This window comes from Prorops nasuta, unplaced genomic scaffold, assembly GCF_024137725.1.
Source record: "Prorops nasuta isolate Cenicafe-Biocafe unplaced genomic scaffold, Cenicafe_Pnas_1.2 PNAS00001, whole genome shotgun sequence".
Taxonomy (NCBI): domain Eukaryota; kingdom Metazoa; phylum Arthropoda; class Insecta; order Hymenoptera; family Bethylidae; genus Prorops; species Prorops nasuta.
In genome coordinates, this window is record NW_027116798.1 from 11,124,206 (window position 1) to 11,145,182 (window position 20,977).

The window sequence follows — 20,977 nt, forward strand, 5'->3', positions numbered from 1 at the left end:
CTCAAAATATTCTTATAAAAATTTAATTTTTATTTGTTATCAATTCAAATAAGTTATTAATGATTACTATAAATATTCTAAAATTATAAAAAATGAAAAAAAAAAGAGTCGGAGAGGCCTTGAACCTGGGCTCATCGGTTCCAAAAGCCGAGACCTTACTACATGCGCAATAAGAGACTTAAGAATATAGATGATAAACTTGCATAAACTTTATAGCTTCAAATTTGCGTACTCTCCATGTTACACAGATATAAGTATACTTTCTTTCGATACTTTTATACTTTATACTGTGAAATTAAACCAAATGTATGAAAATATTATTAGGTTAATTTTATGGACCTAGAATCGTTAATACATTTTCTATAATTTCGCCGTTTTGACTCTTCAATTAATTTACAGAGACACGTAAAACATTAATTTGTTCTGTTTAATTAATAACTGTATGTTTAGAAAAAAAAGCTTGTAACTATACAGAAATATTAATTTAAATAGTCGAAGCGGTGAATTTGTAGAGTAATAAATATTAACGATTAAGATCACTCGCGCGTTAAACTATGCATGTAATGGAACGAAAAATACAATCATTTCGAAAGAAAACCCAAGTTCTAAAGGGAAATGAAAAAATACGTAGGTAATGAAATGGCATGCGATTCAAATATACAAGTGAATTGTTGTGCGTTTCACTTTGCGTTTTAAATATTATTTGACACTTCAAAATTACTAATTCAGTCATAAAGCCGGAATTGATTTATTACTAATTTAAAAGATGTCTAAATAATATAGTAGATGACTGGGCCATATAATTAACCTAATATTTTCATATATTTTGTTTAATTTCACAGTATAAAGTATAAATATATGGAAAGAAGGTATACTTGTATCTGTGTAACATGGAGAGTACGCGAATTTGAAGCTATAAAGTTTATGCAAGTTTATCATCTATATTCTTAAGTCTCTTATAGCGCATGTAGTAAGGTCTCGACTTTTGGAACCGATGAGTCTAGGTTCGAGACCTCTTCCATTCTTTTTTTTTCATTTTTTATAATTTTAGAATATTTATAGTAATCATTAATAACTTATTTGAATTGATAACAAATAAAAATTAAATTTTTATAAGAATATTTTGAGCGTAACTATGGAATATTAAAACCCCATTTTTACATCTTTTTAATCTTAAATGTTCATGGCAATAAAAAAACATTCTACAATAAAAAAAAAATTTATTGGATGGAATCGAACTCGAATATGAGGTTTAAAAGATGGAGGAGGATTGAAGCAGGACGAAAAGGAATTTTACTCGGCTCTTCGGCTAAACAAATGTTAGATCGAGAGGGAGAGAGAGATCCGATAAACTATGCCGTTCTCTCTCGAACTCGATGTATAGCGAAGATGTCCGAAGCTGAGCGATGGTAACCGAAGGAGGTTGCACACGCTTTCGCTCCACAGTAATGGCGTGTGTGCCTAACAAAGTGCTTTCCATTCGCGTCCGACAGATGGCGTTAGTGGTTTTATAGAATTTTCGACTTCTAACAAATATCAGCACCGCCTACCGGCAAGGATTATTTTAGGACCCTGCCATGAGCAATCTCCCGTTTCATCTCCGGTGTTATTAACAAATGGTGTAAAGAACATATTTTTGAATAATATACAAAGCATTTTTTAATTGAAAAACCCCGTTGCTATCGTTCGTATTTCAGCAACTATTGTATTTTAACAATTGCAATAAAATGCATCGTAATGTTTATAAAAAACCATGAATTTAAAAAAAAACATGGCGATTGGAGCAGTGGAAGCTGAGATAATCAAGTTTTACTTTACGGTGCACTACGTCGAAAGTATTTGAGCTTTCGACCTGAAATTTGGCACAGTAGTTGTGCACATATCACCCTATCACCTAAATTTTTTTGTTAATCTTTCATTCAATTTTTCTTGTTTGCAACGAAGAAGAATCTGTTAGAAATCACGCGTTCGGTGGTAGCGATCACCTCACTACGTAGCGCGGTGGTGGGGGTCGCGCCTGAAGAGTGGAGGAGGCGCGCAGGAGATATTGAATCATTCTTAATTGAAAAATGAATTTCTACATAACCGAATGTCGTAATTGGATGATTCTCTTTTATTTTATAGCATTTTTCCGTACTTTCCAGCAATATTTATTAAACATTTATAAGAGTACGGCAAGTGTCAGAAAACTATGCTTTTTAACTTATTTGTAATTTTCCAGGATTTCGAAATATAGTACAGATATGTTTTTAAATTGCATAATTAAATATACATATCATATTTAACTGCAATTTAAAAACATGTCTGTACTTTATTTCGAAATCCTGGAAAATTACAAATAAGTTAAAAAGCATAGTTTTCTGACACTTGCCGTACTTTTATAAATTTTTATAAATATTGCTGGAAAGTACGGAAAAAATGATATACAATTAAAAAATAATCATCCATCTACGACCTTTGGTTATGTAGAAATAAATTTTTCAATTAAGTTGTTTAATATCTCCTGCGCGCCTCCTCCACTCTTCAGGCGCGACCCCCACCACCGCGCTACGTAGTGAGGTGATCGCTACCACCGAACGCATGATTTCTAACAGATTCTTCTTCGTTGCAAACAAGAAAAATTGAATGAAAGATTAACAAAAAAATTTAGGTGATAGGGTGATATGTGCACAACTTCTGTGCCAAATTTCAGGTCGAAAGCTCAAATACTTTCGACGTAGTGCACCGTGAAGTAAAACTTGATGATCTCAGCTTCTACTGCTCCAATCGCCATGTTTTTTTTTAAATTCATGGTTTTTTATAAACATTACAATGCATTTTATTGCAATTGTCAAAATCCAGTAGTTGCTGAAATACGAACGATAGCAACGGGGTTTTTCAATTAAAAAATGCTTTGTTTATTATTCAAAAATATGTTCTTTACACCATTTGTTAATACGCTAATACCAATTTTTAGCAATTGGTTTCATTAATTTATGACCGCCAGGAAAAAATTGGCAGCTACTTAAAGTTCTGACAAATAATTTTGCAATAGGCCACCATATTTAGATATCGAAAAATTGCTGTTATAGCAAATTCTACTAACTAAAAGACACCTTTTAGTGAACTTTCAGTAGCAATGAAGTATTTGTTATATGGTTTTTCAATACTCAAACTTTTCTCCACTTCCTGTACTTCATTAATGATTTTACAAATAAACAAAACAAATTGATTTTTTAAACCCCGCCTATCTTATTGAAAATTTAATTACGAACAAGTTTTATTTGACACATTTTTCGATCCAATTAATAATAAGCGAGTTATTTAAGTTAAACCAGAAAGAAACGCATTTTTCATCATTTTTTTGAATTAATAATAACCTTCCCGACCTCCTGCGTGTTCGAGACTTTAGGAGCTCTTTAAGGACGTTCTAGTCTATACATAAAAAAATTAAAATTCTCTATGGCACAAAGTGGAAATTCAAATGCTATTTCTCCCCGACTATTTGTGAAATTTCTTTTTCAGATAAATTGAGATAGAACAATTCTATTTTCATTGCTGAGGATAGTAGAGCTGACTGGATGAAATAAGATTAATATTTACATATTTTCAACACTGAGCCAAGAAGAAGTATACTTACAACATTTATATGTATCGGTGATTATCAGGAGCATATTAAATAAATGAAATTTTTAAGATATTTGATAAACATATCCTAAACATCCAGGTATGGAAATCATTAACAAAATTCATGTTTAACTTTTTCTTTTCTTTATACTCATATGGATTTCAACTGTCCCATAGGCTATACCATATATATGAACAATTTTCCAGGAGATAATAAAGTTTCTGTGTTTACTACGATTAGATATAGAAATGATTTTTACAATATAATATGTCATATATTGTTTGGTATTTGTGAAATTGATTTTTCAGATTAAATTGAGACAGAACATTTCCATTGCCAATTTCATTGCTGATGATAGAGCTGACTGGATGAAGTAAGATTAATATTTACATATTTTCAACACTGTGCCAAGGAGAAGTATACTTTGTAACGTTGCGTTCCCGCAGCGTCAATAGCTGCCATCTATCGCTTTGCTAATCTCAAGCGCTAAATAGGCGGGTCTTATGCGAACTAGGAAGTTATCAACCGATGAGTTATTGGTCGGGGATCGATAACTTGTCGGCTTCCTAGTGTCGCGCGATGGGTGTAGCGGGGCAGCGGCGGGACAGGCGCAGGGCCTTACCTGCTTTTGCGGACTGCCCCGACACACGTAGTTTGGAGGTTCATAGGATGAGTGTTGTTAAGAAACCCCGCCGCTGGAAATAAGCCGCAGCAAGGCAGCAGCCGCCGCAGCGAAGTAGAAACAGTGCAGACAGAAGTGCAACGACTGCCACCTTGCCGCGAACCCATACCGGACAGCGGAGCCTACCAGCTCTTCGGGCCAGTGTCAAGGGCGAGAAAGAGAGGGAGAGAGAGGAAAGAGCGAGAGAGAGACGAGAGAGTTAGAGAAGAGAGCCAGCCCTAGGTAGCTGATATAAGGGTGATTATTCGTATTGTGAAAAGTCCAGTGACGTCCCGGGATGTGCTAGGGCTTTAGGGCTCGTAGCAACGAACGGTTTTATAGGGAACCACTGGCCCTGCTCACCTGTCACGGGTAAGCGGGCAACCTAGCGGAGTGGTCATTCCGTCAGACCTGTAACGAACGTCATATTGTGTAAAAGCGCGAATTAGTAAAAGTGTTCGCGATTACATCGATTCGTTGTGAGTTTGACCGTTGACAGGAACGTTCCCGTAAGTCGGTTCAAGGCCGCGGACTTAGTATACTCATGGTGAGGACTCGCGACTTTAGAATCCTAGACGTAAACAATCCGGGTCGTTGTTGTGCTTGAGTACGCGGGAACAGAGCAAGTGCGAATAACCGTCGAATGACGCGCACACGCGTGGATAGGGACTTATCCGCGTAACGTCGAGTCGTGGTTAGCCTAGGAATCCGCCGGTGGCGCACGAGTACCGCGCGACTCGGTGGGTACCGCCGCGAACGCCAACTAGTGGCTCGAGCGCGGGGCTAGCTACTACGTCATCAGGGCTTCAGCCGCGTTCGCACGACTTGGGCCGCGTCCACATTTAAGAACTCGCGTAACATACTGATACCGTGTAAGGAGGACCAGATATTGTATTGAGCACGGAATTTATAATAAAGAGAGTTTAACCAAAGTTGAGGATTTAGTGTTTTAGCACCCCCTTCCCTATATTCGCGTACGAGGGTTAGAACCCCCTCTGTATCAATAAATATTAGGGAATTATAAAATAATTACATCGAAGGCGCCCGGGTCTTGTAGGAAGTCGCCTATTGGGACGCGAACGCGATCGGTGAGGGATCACTCCTCCCTCCCCTTCTACACTATCCCTTGAGATAGACAGTAGCGTCACAACTTTCAACACTTATGTGCATCGGTGATTATCAGGAGCATATTAATTAAAGAAATTGTTAAGATATTTGATAGGCATATGCTAAAGTTTCAGGTATGGAAGTCATTAAAAAAATTCATGTTTAACCTTTTCTTTTCTTTAACCCTTAGTGTGCACACCTGTATAATGAATCAATTAATGCATATGGGGTCAATCTGACCCCATACGACATAAACTTAGAGTATCTTCGCAACTGTACGTTTTTGGTATGAAAAAGCTTAATGTTTTCTATTGGAAATTTATTAAATTTTCACGATTTTAAATAAAAATCTAAAAAAGAAATGAAATATTAGTCAAAAATATATTAAGAGGAGAAATTGTTTAAATTATCGTTTTTAATTGTAAAAAAGGGTGTAAAATTTACATGCATTAATATCCGGAACAATCATTTATGGATTTAGTAGAGTAATCCACGTAGTTTAAGAAAAAAATATGAAATTTCTTAAGGATTTCAAAAAATATATTTATTTACGAATCAATAGTTAAACATTTTTAAGTTATATGAAAAAGTGAAAATAATGGTACTGTAGTAAACGATATGAAATATTCTTGTACACAATAACTAAAAATATTAATATAATTATAAAATTATAGTTATTAGTATATTTAGTCAACACAAGCACAATCTGTGCATAAATAGACTCTGTGGTTGTCAAACATCGGCCGTCCGCAGGATGGACATTTTGCGTTTGTTTTTTGATCTTTTTTGCGACTGCACAGTGAACATCTAACTCTTTTTTCAAACTTTGGACGTGATTCTTCAGTAGGCAGTAACTCTATACCTAAAATTGTTTGAACGCTTTTCTTTATTCCTATTTTCAAACAGGACGTTTCAGCAAGTCGGCGATGGAGTAATGGTTTTAGCAAGTACATTGCAATCTGCTTTTGGCTTTCCCTTCCAGACAATCTCTCTCCTACATTTTCCGGATCATTCATTTGACGACAAGTATGGAGTATTCTGCTATTTACCGCTGCCTGATCCAACATCCCAAAAAAAATCGCACTGGCCATCGTTTTGTACCACGCGTAACAGTGTAGGAGTGACATAATTTGTCAAAAACGTCAGTACCACCTTTTGTACTATTGTAATGACTTATAATGAGAGGTTTTTTCGACTCTGTTGCATTTTCTGTAGAATTAATGAATGAAGATGCTACTAGTACAACTTTCTTCTTTCGTGGTGTCCATGACAGTAAAGCAATATTATCATGGAAAGCATATTTTGCAGTTCCCTCTTCTCCTGCTATTCTCATTTCTAATGGTATCTCGCGTTTATTACTTGATTGTGCCTGTAATTTTCATGTTATACGGATCTGCTAATGCTTTCTCAATTAAATGAATCGAAGTGAACCAATTATCACAAGTTACACTACGATTAGTTCCATGAATTGGTGTCGTAACTTTCAAAAAAACATCCTCAGGAATAGATAATCCTTTTTCAACAACTACTTTACCTGTATAGGGAATTGCATTAATCATATAAAAGGTGGTCACGTCGTTCAAAGTAACGAGCTTAAGACCATATCTATCAGGTTTACTTTTTATGTAGACTCGAAAACTACACCTTCCTCGAAACGATAACAGCTGCTCATCAACAGTGTAGAGTTTGTGTGGTTTGTAATTCCTTCCACATTTATCAATAAACATGTTCCATAGGTCTTCGATACAAGCGAACTTATTTGGTGACCTCTTTGATTTATCATCGAACCGCAATGATTGCGAAAGAAAAATAAATCGTCTACCAGGCATAGCAGATCGAAACATAGTATAGCCTTCAGTATTAGCCCAGAGCTCTTTGACAGCAACATGATTGACCTTCCATATACCCATATAATAAAGCAATCCTATGAAACCGTTTATTTCATTCAAATCGGATAAATGATGATAAGTTTGAATAACACCGCCTTTTGTCGTTATGTCACGTCTCGTTGATTCAATTTTTATGTTGGTATATTTTACGATCAATTCGCGCATTTCCGTCGTGAATAACACTTCCCAAAATTGAAAGATTTTGTCGCAATGTAGAGATTCATTCATTAGTGCTGGCATATCAACCTCTGTAGATGTAAATCGATTTAAAATAGAAATATAAAAAACGAACAATTTAATTTTCATTGAAAAAACAGAACAATACGCAAAGTAAATGTGATATTTTAACTCGAACGCCTTTCATTCTGTTTCGTTGTCCACTTGTATCCATTTTTACCTCTCAATACTGTTCTCGGTCTACCTCTCACGCGCGACTGTAAAGCACGATGTTGTTCCAACGAATTTTCAGTATCGCTCTCTATTTCGAATTCGCTTTCCTCACATGAAGTTTCCGATATCATTTCAACATTATCGTTTTCATCTTCACTTGATTCATCTCCAAAATCGTTGATTTCATCTTCATTTTGTTGAAGGTAATCTCCAATACTTCGCGACCGTAAATTATAAGCCATTCTGTATGCAATACGTTTGATAAAAAAAATTAAAACGTTATATTACACATTTATCTTTACTTACTTCAAAATAAAAGTGAATAATTTCCCTTATCACGAAAACACTTAACACTGAAATCGTGCACACTGGGGTCAATCTAACCCCACCTAAAGCAGAAGGTATTTATATGTGGCTCGAACGTTAATACTAGCAAGAACTCGCAATTGGTTATGACCCAAACTGTTAGAGGTAGGATGACTAATTATTGTTTATATATGTTTGAGGTCATGCGCCATCTTCCTTTAAAGTTATAAAGGTTTGATTTCAAAATTGGGGTCAAAGTGACCCCATATGCACACTAAGGGTTAAACTCATATGGACTTCAACTGCCCATAGGTTATATCACATATAAGAAACATTTTCCATGAGACAAGAATAGTTTCTGTTTATTATATATATATAAACAATTATTCAGGAGACTATAAATCTTTCTTATTACTACGATTAAAGAGAAGTAGATGAATATTTTGTAATCGTTATTTAATATTTAATTATAATATAAAAAAGTATTAAAACCAAATATTTATCTACGCTTCCCTAGTATGAATACAAAGAAATTATGATTATCTCCAAAAAAAATATTCAAATTTAATATTTTTTTTAAAAGAATAACATTGAATTTTATAATATAACATGTAACATATTTTTTGATGCTTAAAGAGATTTTATTTCAGATTGAATTACAATAACGTGTATATAGTGTTATTGTGCAGGCTTGAGCGGTAATATTTAATAGAAGAAGTCAGAAATGATACCAGTTGTAACAAGGCAAATTCTTTTGCCTTGCTACATGAATTATTTTTGATATTCAAAAACCGCGCGCAAACAAGGTTTCTCTCGATCCCGGGTGGCGGCGCTGCGCCCGCGCGTACAGCTTCTACGACCGCCTGGGCGAGAGGCAGGTTTGGCGCAGACACACCGCTTTTACCAGTCATCAAGGCAGGACGTATCTTTGTGGAAAATCCAAGAAAAGCTTTAATCGATTTCGGATACCCATGTAAGTGGACCCCGAGACTGGATTCGATATACTAAGAAGGAAGGAAGGAGGCTAGACAGGGAATTGGGAACTGTCAAGAGGTTCAATTGGGGACTTCACTCAATCCACTACTTCTAACCTTAAATTTGACACTGCTGTGCATGCCTGGCTTATATTTTGCTATATTGTTTATTGCATGAAGGTAAGCGTTGAGGACCGATAGTAGGACTCAACGTTTAAGTATTAATATTCCGTTGTGATTAGCTTAGTGGCTCCAGATCTAATAGGGCATAGCAGGTCTACGTAGGAAGTATTATTGAATCCAACTTCAAATACAGGAGATATATACAGAGCTCTTCCATTTGCACTCATATAGTTTAGTATTTCCAATAAGGAAAGTTAACTATTATTAAGATGAGTGGGATTATAGATTCCATAGTCTGTACGATGACAGGATTTAGGCTTCAATGCATATATATATATATATATTGTTCGAGATTGGGAGGAGCAGAAAATGTTGCGAAGTAGATTCCGCATTTCTCTGTTATATCTCCCATCTCTATTGCGCTCACAATAGACGGCTAGACCGACAGCGTCTAGCCGCTCTATCTGTCCCTCTCTCCGCGGCGCGCTTGCGCGTCTTCTGGCCCTGGCGCGTCGCGGCCGCGAAGCGACACTACTTGCGCGCTTGGCCACTAGGTGGCCAGCGCCCGCGGCAGCTCTCTCGCTGGCAAGATTAGTGTCGCGTAATTATATAGATGGGTCCTTGATAAGGACCCATCGCACCTCAGCCTTGCTCGACAGCTGATTAACAGCAGCAACCGCAGCAACATAAAGCAGCTTTTGTTCGCCTCCACGGCATCTAACTGACGCCTCAACGGCAGCGCCTCCACTTGGCCAACTTTTTTGGATACTTTGGTAAGTATCACCCACCACCCACTGCCTTCCAAGAGGGGACTTCCCCACTGCGGCATTTCCTCCCTCCTAAGGGAGATTTCTCCGGGGACTTCCCGGGAGAAGTTAAAATCCTCTCCTTCCCCTCCACACTGTCTCCGAGGACTACCTCGGACCCAGTGTTCCGACCCTCAAATCCAGTGCTCTCGACGAGTCGGGTAGTGGGAGGGGTAGAATCACCCTAAGGGTTGGGGTGGCTCGGAGCCACTAGAGCTCTTGGAGAAGGCGGCCGAAGGGTAAGGGGACTTCCCCTTCCCTAAAACCACTTCTCTTCAACTTCGCTTCCTCCCGTGGCTGGGGATTTTACTAGGGAATACCCTAGGAAAAATTGTCCAGTCAGGGAGTTTCTAAGTCCGCGTCAAGGTTGCCAAGTCCGCCATCTTGAATAGTACTACGCTCTATAGTAAGTGAATTTTGATATAAGGAATGCAGACTGCACAAAGTATACTGCCAGCGGAAATACGTCAGTAGCCATCTTAAATGCAGAACGTAATATATCAAAAATTATATATATTATATTCACAGCCTGTCACCGTGAACGGCGTGAACGAAGACAAATGTTTATTATACGGAAAAATAAAGTGTAATAAAGAAATAAGGAGTAGTGACAGCTTTGATCTATCTGACAGCTGATGTACTTATGGTATAAGTGAATAAATAAAATAAAAATGCTTTTCCTAAATTGATTTTTAATTTTGATAAAATGGTCAAATGTAGCCATTAATTAATTAGATTTGGTAATAAATACAACAAATGCGGTTTATTATAACAAATGATTTGAGGTAAAATAAACTCAATGTTTTTATATTAATCTGTTAACAAATGCATTTTTTTATTTATTATTGAGTCCAATAAATTAATGGTTATTAAAAAAAAAATTCCTTGTAATGAAAAAAAAATGAAAAAATTTTAACTTCACCAAGACTCGAACACGAGCCCACCGCATGACAAACGGCAACCTTACCGCCTGCGCTACAGCGCTCACTTGATGTACCAAGAGCAAAACAGCCTTTTAAAGACTGACTACAATTCTTTCACTAACTCGTCATAAACGATCAAGAATTAGCTGTAATAATAAATACATTTATCTACATAGCATTATTGTACTAAATTTATTGTTTTTAATTTGAAGCATACATTTTGCATGAAGATATGATAATTTAAGGGTAACCATTCAGTACTCTATATACAAAACTTCATATGCTCAACTATCATAAATTAATTAAGTAATATTATAATATTTGTTATATGTAGTCGAATAACTATGATAAACCAGCATATGAATAGTTTTGTATTTAAAGTATTGCATGAACATCCTTAAAGTATCGTATCTTCATGTAAAATGTATGCTTCAAATTAAAAACATAATAAATTTAGTGCAATAATGCTGTGGAGATAAATGTATTTATTATTGCAGCTAATTCTTGATCGTTTATGACGAGTTAGTGAAAGAATTGTAGTCAGTCTTTAAAAGGCTGTTTTGCTCTTGGTACATCAAGTGAGCGCTGTAGCGCAGGCGGTAAGGTTGTCGTTTGTCATGCGGTGGGCTCGTGTTCGAGTCTTGGTGAAGTTTAAAATTTTTTCATTTTTTTTTTCATTACAAGGAATTTTTTTTTTAATAACCATTAATTTATTGGACTCAATAATAAATAAAAAAATGCATTTGTTAACAGATTAATATAAAAACATTGAGTTTATTTTACCTCAACTCATTTGTTATAATAAAACGCATTTTCTGTATTTATTACCAAATCTAATTAATTAATGGCTACATTTGACCATTTTATCAATATTACAAATCAATTTAGGAAAAGCATTTTTATTTGCTTTGAGTTTTTAGGTAAACGCAGCACCACTTCACACGGATAACACGTAAAAATATCACGGTTAGCGGTAGTCGCTCTTCTTCTAAAGCCAATGTTGCCTGAAGTCCAAATCACACCTATGCTCTCCAGGCATAGTTGTGTTTGTACCGCTTCCCTTTAAATTTTCTATACTCCTGCTGGCTAGCGCTTATCTTCATTTTTGTTGCTAAAAGCTTGATTCTGGCATCACTGCCGTGTGGAACTATTAGTTTGCTAATAAAAGCAGAGGCTTAATTTTAAGAGATTGCAACATATAGTAATTAATATAGATACAATTGTAAAAAGAAAACAAAAATTTTATTTTACATATATTAACTTTAAATAAAATCCCACAAAGTACTGTAAAATATCTAACATGTTATATTATATATCTAATCTGTCAGCTTCTTTATTTTAATATTCATCTCAATTATCACAATTTGATCCTCAGCGATGACACAGTAACCACATTATGGTGAATCTATTCTTTTTTTTTAATGTTCGATCCACATAACTTCATCCTCAGCAGTGATACAGTAAAAACACGTACATTACTATAATTTAATCTGAAACAAAATCCCACAAAGTACTATAAAACATCTTACATTTTATATTATATATCTATTCTGTCATTTTCTTTATTTATTATTGCATTTACCTAAATTGCTGACTCATTTATTTTAATATATGTCTCAATTAACACAGTTTGATCCTCATCAGCGATGACACAGAAATAACATTATGGTGAATCTATTCTTTTTGTTTTAATGTTCAATCCACATAGCTCCATTCTCAGCATTGACATAGTAAACACTTTACAATAATTTAATCTGAAACAAAATCCCAAAAAGTACTATTTAAAATCTTACATTTGAAATTACAAATGTAATCTGTCAGCTTCTTTATTTGTATCGTATTTACCCAATGTGTTGACTTGTTTATTTTAATATTCATCTCAATTAACACAGTTTGATCCTCAGCGATGACACAGTAACCATTATATGGTGAATCTATTCCTTTCATTTTAATGTTCAATCCACATAGCTCCATCCTCAGTAGTGACATAGTAAACACATTACTATAATTTAATCTGAAATAAAATCCCAGAAAGTACTATAAAATATCTTACATTTTATATTATATATCTAATTTGTCAGCTTCTTTATTTATTATTGTATTTACCCAGTTTTTTCACTCATTTATTTTATTATCCGTCTCAATTAACATAGTTTGAATCTCAACGATGACATAATAACCACATTATGTTTAGTCTATTCCTTTATTTTAAATTTGAAAATCCGCATAGCTCCATCCTCAGCACAGTGACATAGTAAACACATTACTATAATTTAATCTGAAATAAAATCCCACAAAGTACCACAAAATATTTATATCTTACATTTTATATTATAAAATTTATTGTTATACTTATCTAAAATGTTCAGTCCTTTATATACTTTTAAAAATTATTTTTATGTACATTTTACAAATTTCGTCACTTTATTTATTCACTTATACCATCAGTATATCAGCTGTCAGTAAGACTAAAACTGTCACTTTATTTCTTTATATTACTTTATAACTTGCGGTATGTATGTACGATACAATAATACTAACATTTGTCTTGGCTCACGGACCATGCATTATGTATTTTGAAATTAGTAATTAGAAATATCTATATTGCGGTCCCTCTACAGTCTCTACCCTCTGACGTATTTCCGCCGACCAGTAGTATCAGCAGCGACTATAGCGTAGTACCAAAAATAGTACTACGCTATAGGATATGTCGCTTTTGGGTACTAGGGTGGTACCGAAAGTACTACACTTGGCAACCTTGGTCCGCGTTCCTTTCTGGGGAATTCGAGTCTCTACGGTTATTGGGAATCTTCGTCTATCGAAATTCCCTAGAATCTGACGACGACAAATTCCCTAGAAAGTCGATCATCTTAGTCTAAGCGGTTCTTTTTTGTAAATATTGTAAAATTTTGTATAATTTTTATTTATTTGAATAAAGACTCTTTTACCTCTTACATTTGTCTTCGAACTTTTATTCTCAGATATAACCTTCCCTTCTGACCACAGGACTGGAACCTACTTGGGCACTGTCTCGCACAAATTTTTGGTCCTTCGAGCCGGATATCCGGCAAAAAACGTTCGAAGTGCATCAGTGTTCCTGAGTGGGTATTCCGGGCTGTGTTTTGGATTGTGGGTTTGTTCTGGAATAGAGTTTCAAGATGACTACGCCTAGCTCCGGGGAATTACTAGAAGCGATCAATTACGTGCCCATGATTCGGGATGAATTCGTTCGGTTGGTCGTTAACATTAAGAAGCGTGGAGTCCACAACTTCACCCTCCCATTCTTGGAGGATAGGCTTGCGGCCGTCGAGAAGTGGCTTAAGGCGTTGCATAAAACTCACGTTAAGATCACTACTCACACTAAACCGGCCGAATGAGCTAAAATGGAGTACGTAACCGATAGCTGGTATCAAGCGGCCCTTGATGCCCATAGTGACGCCGAAGAATTCATCCTAGGACATCTAGATGAACTTCGACCCAATCAGGGTATGTCGGCATCAGGTCCCACTGCGCCTTCAGGCGAAATAAACCACATTAGGCTTCCAGTTATCGATTTACCAAAGTTTTCCGGGAATTACTTAGAATGGAACAACTTTTATGAAACGTTTAGTTCCATTGTTCACGACAAAGTGTATGTCTCCGGTCGGGACAAGTTCCATTACCTAAAATCCTGTCTGCAAGGAGAAGCAGCAACGGTCATCAAATCTTTAGCGATCACCTCCGAGAACTATGAGATAGCATGGGACACTCTGGTAGCTCGGTACACTGACAAACGAATGATCACGGATACGTTCTTAGATCAGATCTCGCAAGTACCCACGCTTCGGGGTGACAATTTTAAAATTCTGAAAGAAGTTAGGGACTCTGTTACGGTTGCTCTCAACGCCCTTAAAACTATGGGTTACGGCGTCGATCATTGGGATCCCATCATTGTTCATTCACTGAAGAACAAACTGGATAACACCCTCCGCTTGGCTTGGGAGATGTATCTAGGAAGCAGCAAGGATTATCCCACCTTTCTTCAATTTTCGGAGTTCTTGACGCGACACATTAACTCATTGCAATCATTAGGTAACAAACCTAAGACTTCCAAAAGGAATCCGGGAGATCCTTGAAGTCACACGCCGCGAGTGTGAATAGTACCGGTTGCGCTCATTGTGGTAGTAACCATCTCTTGTATCAGTGCAAGGACTACCTTGCATTGACCCCTCAGGCTCGATCAAAGTTTGCATTTTCACAGAACCTCTGCATCAACTGCCTGAGGCCAGGGCATAGTTGCTCCAATTGTTCTTCTTCGTCACGCTGCAGGAAATGTAGTAAAATGCATCATACGTTGTTGCATTTTGACAAATCTGGCACCGGGGGGAGCAAGTCACGGGGGACTACCCCTGCGGCAAACTCCGCTTCCGAGCCTGAACCCTCTAGCTCGCATTCTACAACGCATCTCAGCGTTACCGATACACGTTCATTTCTGTTGGACACGTTCTCTGCTAGAATCGATGCTCCTGATGGTTCTCGTATCATAGTCCGCGGACTTTTTGACACGGGCTCAGAAACTTCCTTTATCTCAGAAAATTTAGCTCAGCAGTTACGAATACCGCGAAAACGTATCAATGCTACCATTCATGGTGTTGCATTGACTTCGGCTCAAAACGTTCGAGCAGAGGCACAGATTACCCTTCATTCTCTCTCAAGACACGGTGTTTCGTTGGATGTAACTGCAATAATCTTACCAACGATTACTCAATATCTCCCTCCGACTTATTCTCGATCGTCTTTTCCATCGCTTAGTGGAATCGATTTCGCTGATAATTTCGCTTCAATCAAGGTTCCAATTGATGTGCTCATTGGTGCAGATTATCTCACGTCGGTGGTAGAAGGCCCGTACATTAACTCTCCTGATAATTCGTTACGAGCCCAGCGGACTATTTTCGGTTGGATCGTAGCTGGAGTCGTACCTAAGGCGGGTCACCCTCATAGCCTCACGGTTCATCATTGCTTTGACCTAGAGAACACTCTTCGCGACTTCTGGGAACTGGAAGAGGTTCCTGAAGTCAAACCCATGTCCACAGAGGACTCCCTCTGTGAACAACATTTTGTGGATACGGTAACACGCACCCCCTCGGGGCGTTTTGTCGTCGCTTTACATTTTCGATCCGACATCGAAAAGCATAGTCTAGGTTCTTCTTCTCGGGTAGCAGAGAAAACCTTATCACGGATACTTCGGCGATTGGAAACTTCTCCAGACCAGGCTGAAAGTTATTCTCAATTCTTACAGGAGTATATTATGTTGGGACATATGTCTCCTGTTCCTAGGAACTCTGATTTTCGCGTCTTCCTGCCTCATCATGCAGTATTTAAGACCGAGAATCAGAAGACAAAGATTCGCGTTGTATTCAACGCATCTTCTAAAACCTCTACTGGCGTATCGCTTAACGACACGTTATTCATTGGACCCAAGCTCCAGCAGGACATCACGCGGATCCTAATGAATTGGCGTGCCTTTCGATATGTTGGCGTGACGGACATTGTTAAAATGTTCCGACTGATTCTTGTGCGTTTTGAGGACCGCAAGTATCAGAACATTTTATGGAAGACTGATTCCGGTGAGCTTCAGGCTTTCGAACTCAACACGGTGACCTACGGTACTGGACCGGCACCTTTCTTATCCTCGCGAGTTTTGCGCGAATTAGCTTCCACGGACGGAGCTAACTTCCCTCTCGCGCAGGATGTTTTGTTAAATTCTACATATGTAGACGATATACTTTTTGGGGCCCATGACGTAAAGCAACTCAGTTCGGTCAGGGAACAACTCATCGCTCTACTGGCGAAAGGGGGCTTCTCCTTAAGCAAATGGGCATTGAATCAACCGGGGGCTTCCCCGCTTGAACCTACCGAGCTGCACTCTTTCTTTGAGGATCCTGCTGGATCAAGTAAAGTCTTGGGCATATATTGGGATCACGGGGATGATAGCTTCCGCTTCCGTGCTTCTCCTTCTCACATTGGTGTACTAACCAAACGCATCCTCTTATCAGAGAATGCCAAGATCTTCGATCCATTGGGATGGATCTCTCCAATAGTCATCACCTTAAAGCAGTTAATGCAATCCACCTGGTTGCTTAAACTCTCTTGGGATGAAGAAATTCCCGAGCCTATTCAGTCAAAATGGCTCAAGTGCTATGAGCAGCTCCGAGACTTACAGACTTTACGGATCCCACGGTGGATTGGACAATCACTTACTACTGGAAAACCCGAATTAATTGGATTTTGCGACGCCTCAGAGCTTGCGTACGGCGCGGTCGTTTATGAACGCCTCACTGATGAGGACGGTCAACTCTCGGTACATTTAGTAATGTCTAAAACAAAGGTCGCTCCGATCAAGACCACTTCAATCCCTCGTCTGGAGTTGGTCGCCGCTGCCCTTCTTGTCAAATTATTGGTTCACGTCAAGGGAAGCTTGGTCGGGAGTTGTGATGCGATTCGTTGCTATTCAGATTCGCAGGTCGCTTTAGCTTGGATAGCAAAGCAACCCGTACATTGGAAGACGTTTGTGGCCAATCGCGTTTCATATATCCAAACACATTTATCGGAAGCCAGCTGGCATTATGTACCCACTAAATCGAATCCTGCAGACTTGTGTTCAAGAGGAACCAGTGCTCAACAGTTATCAGAGGACTCACTTTGGTGGCATGGGCCTGCTTTCCTCCGTGAGCACACCGTAAATCCCGTTCAGATCTTTGAAACCGCGGAAGAAAGTCGGAAGGTAGCGTTAACCGCTCAAATGGACAAAGCCCAGTGTTGGTTTTTTGATAAATTTTCGTCTTGGTCTAAACTGGTCCGAGTTATGGCCTATGTTCTTCGATTTGTCCAGCGGACCAGGAAAACCGGCCAATGGGAGGACTCCCTCCTGTCCGCTTCAGAGATTCGCGATTCTATAGTCGCTATCGTACAGGTGGTTCAACGGACACACTTCGCCGACGAGCTTTCAGCCTTGAATCATGGGTCACGTATACCGTCGCGCTCAAAGCTTCTTTCATTATATCCGGTAACTGATTCACAAGGAATCTTAAGATTAGGGGGGTGGCTTCGGAACGCCGAAATTTCTGAACAGATGAAACACCCCATTATTCTTCCGGATTGCCACTTAACGGCCATTCTTATTAGGCAAACTCACCTAGATACACTTCACGGGGGACTGCAATTGACTTTGTCTACGTTGCGACGAAAGTTTTGGGTCGTGAATGCACGCACTCTAGTAAAGGCATGCGTTCATAAATGCATCACGTGTGCCCGCGAACGCGCTAAACTCGGCACCCAACTCATGGGTTCACTTCCTGCCGCTCGGGTTTCTCGCAGCTTTACCTTCGAACACACCGGAGTAGACTATGCCGGGCCCTTTTTGGTAAAATTACACCACGGTCGCAATGCCAAGTCCGTCAAATGCTACGTGGCGGTATTCGTATGCCTAGCTACCCGTGCTGTTCACTTGGAACTCGTCTCCAGACTGGACACCGAGGCCTTCCTCGCCGCGCTGACTCGATTTATCTCTCGTCGTGGAAAACCCGTCGTCATGTATTCGGACAACGGCCTTAATTTTCAAGGAGCGGACGCTGAACTAAAACGCGCCTACCGATGCTCCTTAGAAGCTGCACGCGCTCAGAACACCGATTCCATCAGTAAAATCGAGTGGAAATTCATTCCGGTCGCTACTCCCCACTGGGGCGGTCTTTGGGAAAGTGCCGTAAAAAGCATGAAGCACCACCTGAAGCGCTCCCTCGGAGTTTTCGTGCCTAATTTCGAGGAAATGGCCACACTATTGACCAAGATTGAGGCCTGTTTAAATTCACGACCTATATCGCGGTTACATGATGATCCAGAGTCGTTGGACGTACTCACTCCGGGGCATTTTTTGTCAGGACGGGCGTTAAATTCCCCACCTGAATTATCCACCTTGGATTTACGCGAATCATCATTAAACCGTTGGCAAACCGTGAATCGAATCACCGAGACCTTCTGGAAGAAGTGGTCTTCCGAATACTTACACACTCTGCAACATAGGCCGAAATGGCAGAACTCTAACTCGGAATTCGGTGAAGGAGATTTAGTGCTTGTCAAAGTACCTAACAATCCTCCCCGTATGTGGACCTTGGGGCGGATTCTCATACTAGTTCCTGGGGTGGACGGAGTAGCTCGCGTAGCTGTCCTTAAAACCGCGAGAAAAGAGATTCAACGGAGTCTCTCGCAACTCTGTAAACTCCCCTCTTAGCCCTCACTTTGGGTCGTATCAGGGTCTATCTTCACCCTGCTTTCCGGCATCCTGGGACTCTTCAGGTTGCCACTTTCCTTCGCAAGCTTCCTGGGGCTCTTCAGGTTGCTTAACCTCTTCCTGGTTTCCTGGGGCTCTCCAGGTTACCACCTCCTCTCTCGGGCGTCCTGGGACTCTTCAGGTCGCCCTCTTTCCTGTTCCAAGCCTTCTGGAACACTTCAGATCTCCGCCATGTCTTTTCTTCCAAAACTCCAACAATACTTACTGAGTCTTCGTACTCATCATTTGCCTTTTTTGGTGCAGCGATATTTGAGCATGGCGGATTATCCATGGGCCCACCTACTGGGCGTAGGCTATGAGGACGAGGGGGACGACGTCCTAGAATTACATGCCCCCCGGGAGGAAAGTGAATTTCGGCGGCTGTTCGGCCATGTCCTCCCGGCGGGGCCGAATGAGGAGCCGGCACCGCCACCACCTCCACCTCCAGCAACCCGAACACGGGCGAGACGGCAGAGGCCCGTCATCGCCTCTAAGAAAAGCATTGCCTCGGCGAACTGGGTTGGGAAAGTCCTAGACGATCCCAGCGCCAGGGAGCTCGAGCGCAATGCTCAACAAATCAGGGTCCGCGCATTCGGACAAGAAATTGAAGTGCCCCTATATTCCGTCCTAAAACTGCGGAGATGGAAGGCCTGGGCCCCTCAGGGCAAAATTATACTCCGGTGGACCCCGGCCCTGGAATTAAATTCCGCAAAACTTCAAATGAAGCCGTGTAAATAGTCGTCTCGTCCTTATATGTTTTATATTCTTTATTTGTAAACAAAACTTGTTAAACTGATTACACTCTTTCTTCCTTGTCTTGACGCTATCGCGTCAACGGGGGGAGTTTGTTCGAGATTGGGAGGAGCAGAAAATGTTGCGAAGTAGATTCCGCATTTCTCTGTTATATCTCCCATCTCTATTGCGCTCACAATAGACGGCTAGACCGACAGCGTCTAGCCGCTCTATCTGTCCCTCTCTCCGCGGCGCGCTTGCGCGTCTTCTGGCCCTGGCGCGTCGCGGCCGCGAAGCGACACTACTTGCGCGCTTGGCCACTAGGTGGCCAGCGCCCGCGGCAGCTCTCTCGCTGGCAAGATTAGTGTCGCGTAATTATATAGATGGGTCCTTGATAAGGACCCATCGCACCTCAGCCTTGCTCGACAGCTGATTAACAGCAGCAACCGCAGCAACATAAAGCAGCTTTTGTTCGCCTCCACGGCATCTAACTGACGCCTCAACGGCAGCGCCTCCACTTGGCCAACTTTTTTGGATACTTTGGTAAGTATCACCCACCACCCACTGCCTTCCAAGAGGGGACTTCCCCTCTGCGGCATTTCCTCCCTCCTAAGGGAGATTTCTCCGGGGACTTCCCGGGAGAAGTTAAAACCCTCTCCTTCCCCTCCACACTGCCTCCGAGGACTACCTCGGACCCAGTGTTCCGACCCTCAAATCCAGGGCTCTCGACGAGTCGGGTAGTGGGAGGGGTAGAATCACCCTAAGGGTTGGGGTGGCTCGGAGCCACTAGAGCTCTTGGAGAAGGCGGCCGAAGGGTAAGGGGACTTCCCCTTCCCTAAAACCACTTCTCCAACTTCGCTTCCTCCCGTGGCTGGGGATTTTACTAGGGAATACCCTAGGTAAAATTGTCCAATCAGGGAGTTTCTAAGTCCGCGTTCCTTTCTGGGGAATTCGAGTCTCTATGGTTATTGGGAATCTTCGTCTATCGAAATTCCCTAGAATCTGACGACGACAAATTCCCTAGAAAGTCGATCATCTTAGTCTAAGCGGTTCTTTTTGTAAATATTGTAAAATTTTGTATAATTTTTATTTATTTGAATAAAGACTCTTTTACCTCTTACATTTGTCTTCGAACTTTTATTCTCAGATATAAC

At 40.0% G+C, this 20,977-nt stretch overlaps 1 protein-coding gene across 1 annotated transcript; it reads right to left on the reverse strand.

The window, feature by feature from the left end:
• Nucleotides 1–6,061: 6,061 nt before the first annotated feature.
• On the reverse strand, nt 6,062–15,018 carry LOC136772121 (piggyBac transposable element-derived protein 4-like). The gene is given in 5 exon segments (XM_066724849.1): nt 6,062–6,459; nt 6,462–6,744; nt 6,824–7,512; nt 7,662–7,897; nt 14,930–15,018. Coding segments are annotated over 5 exon segments (1,695 nt in total).
• Nucleotides 15,019–20,977: the final 5,959 nt, after the last annotated feature.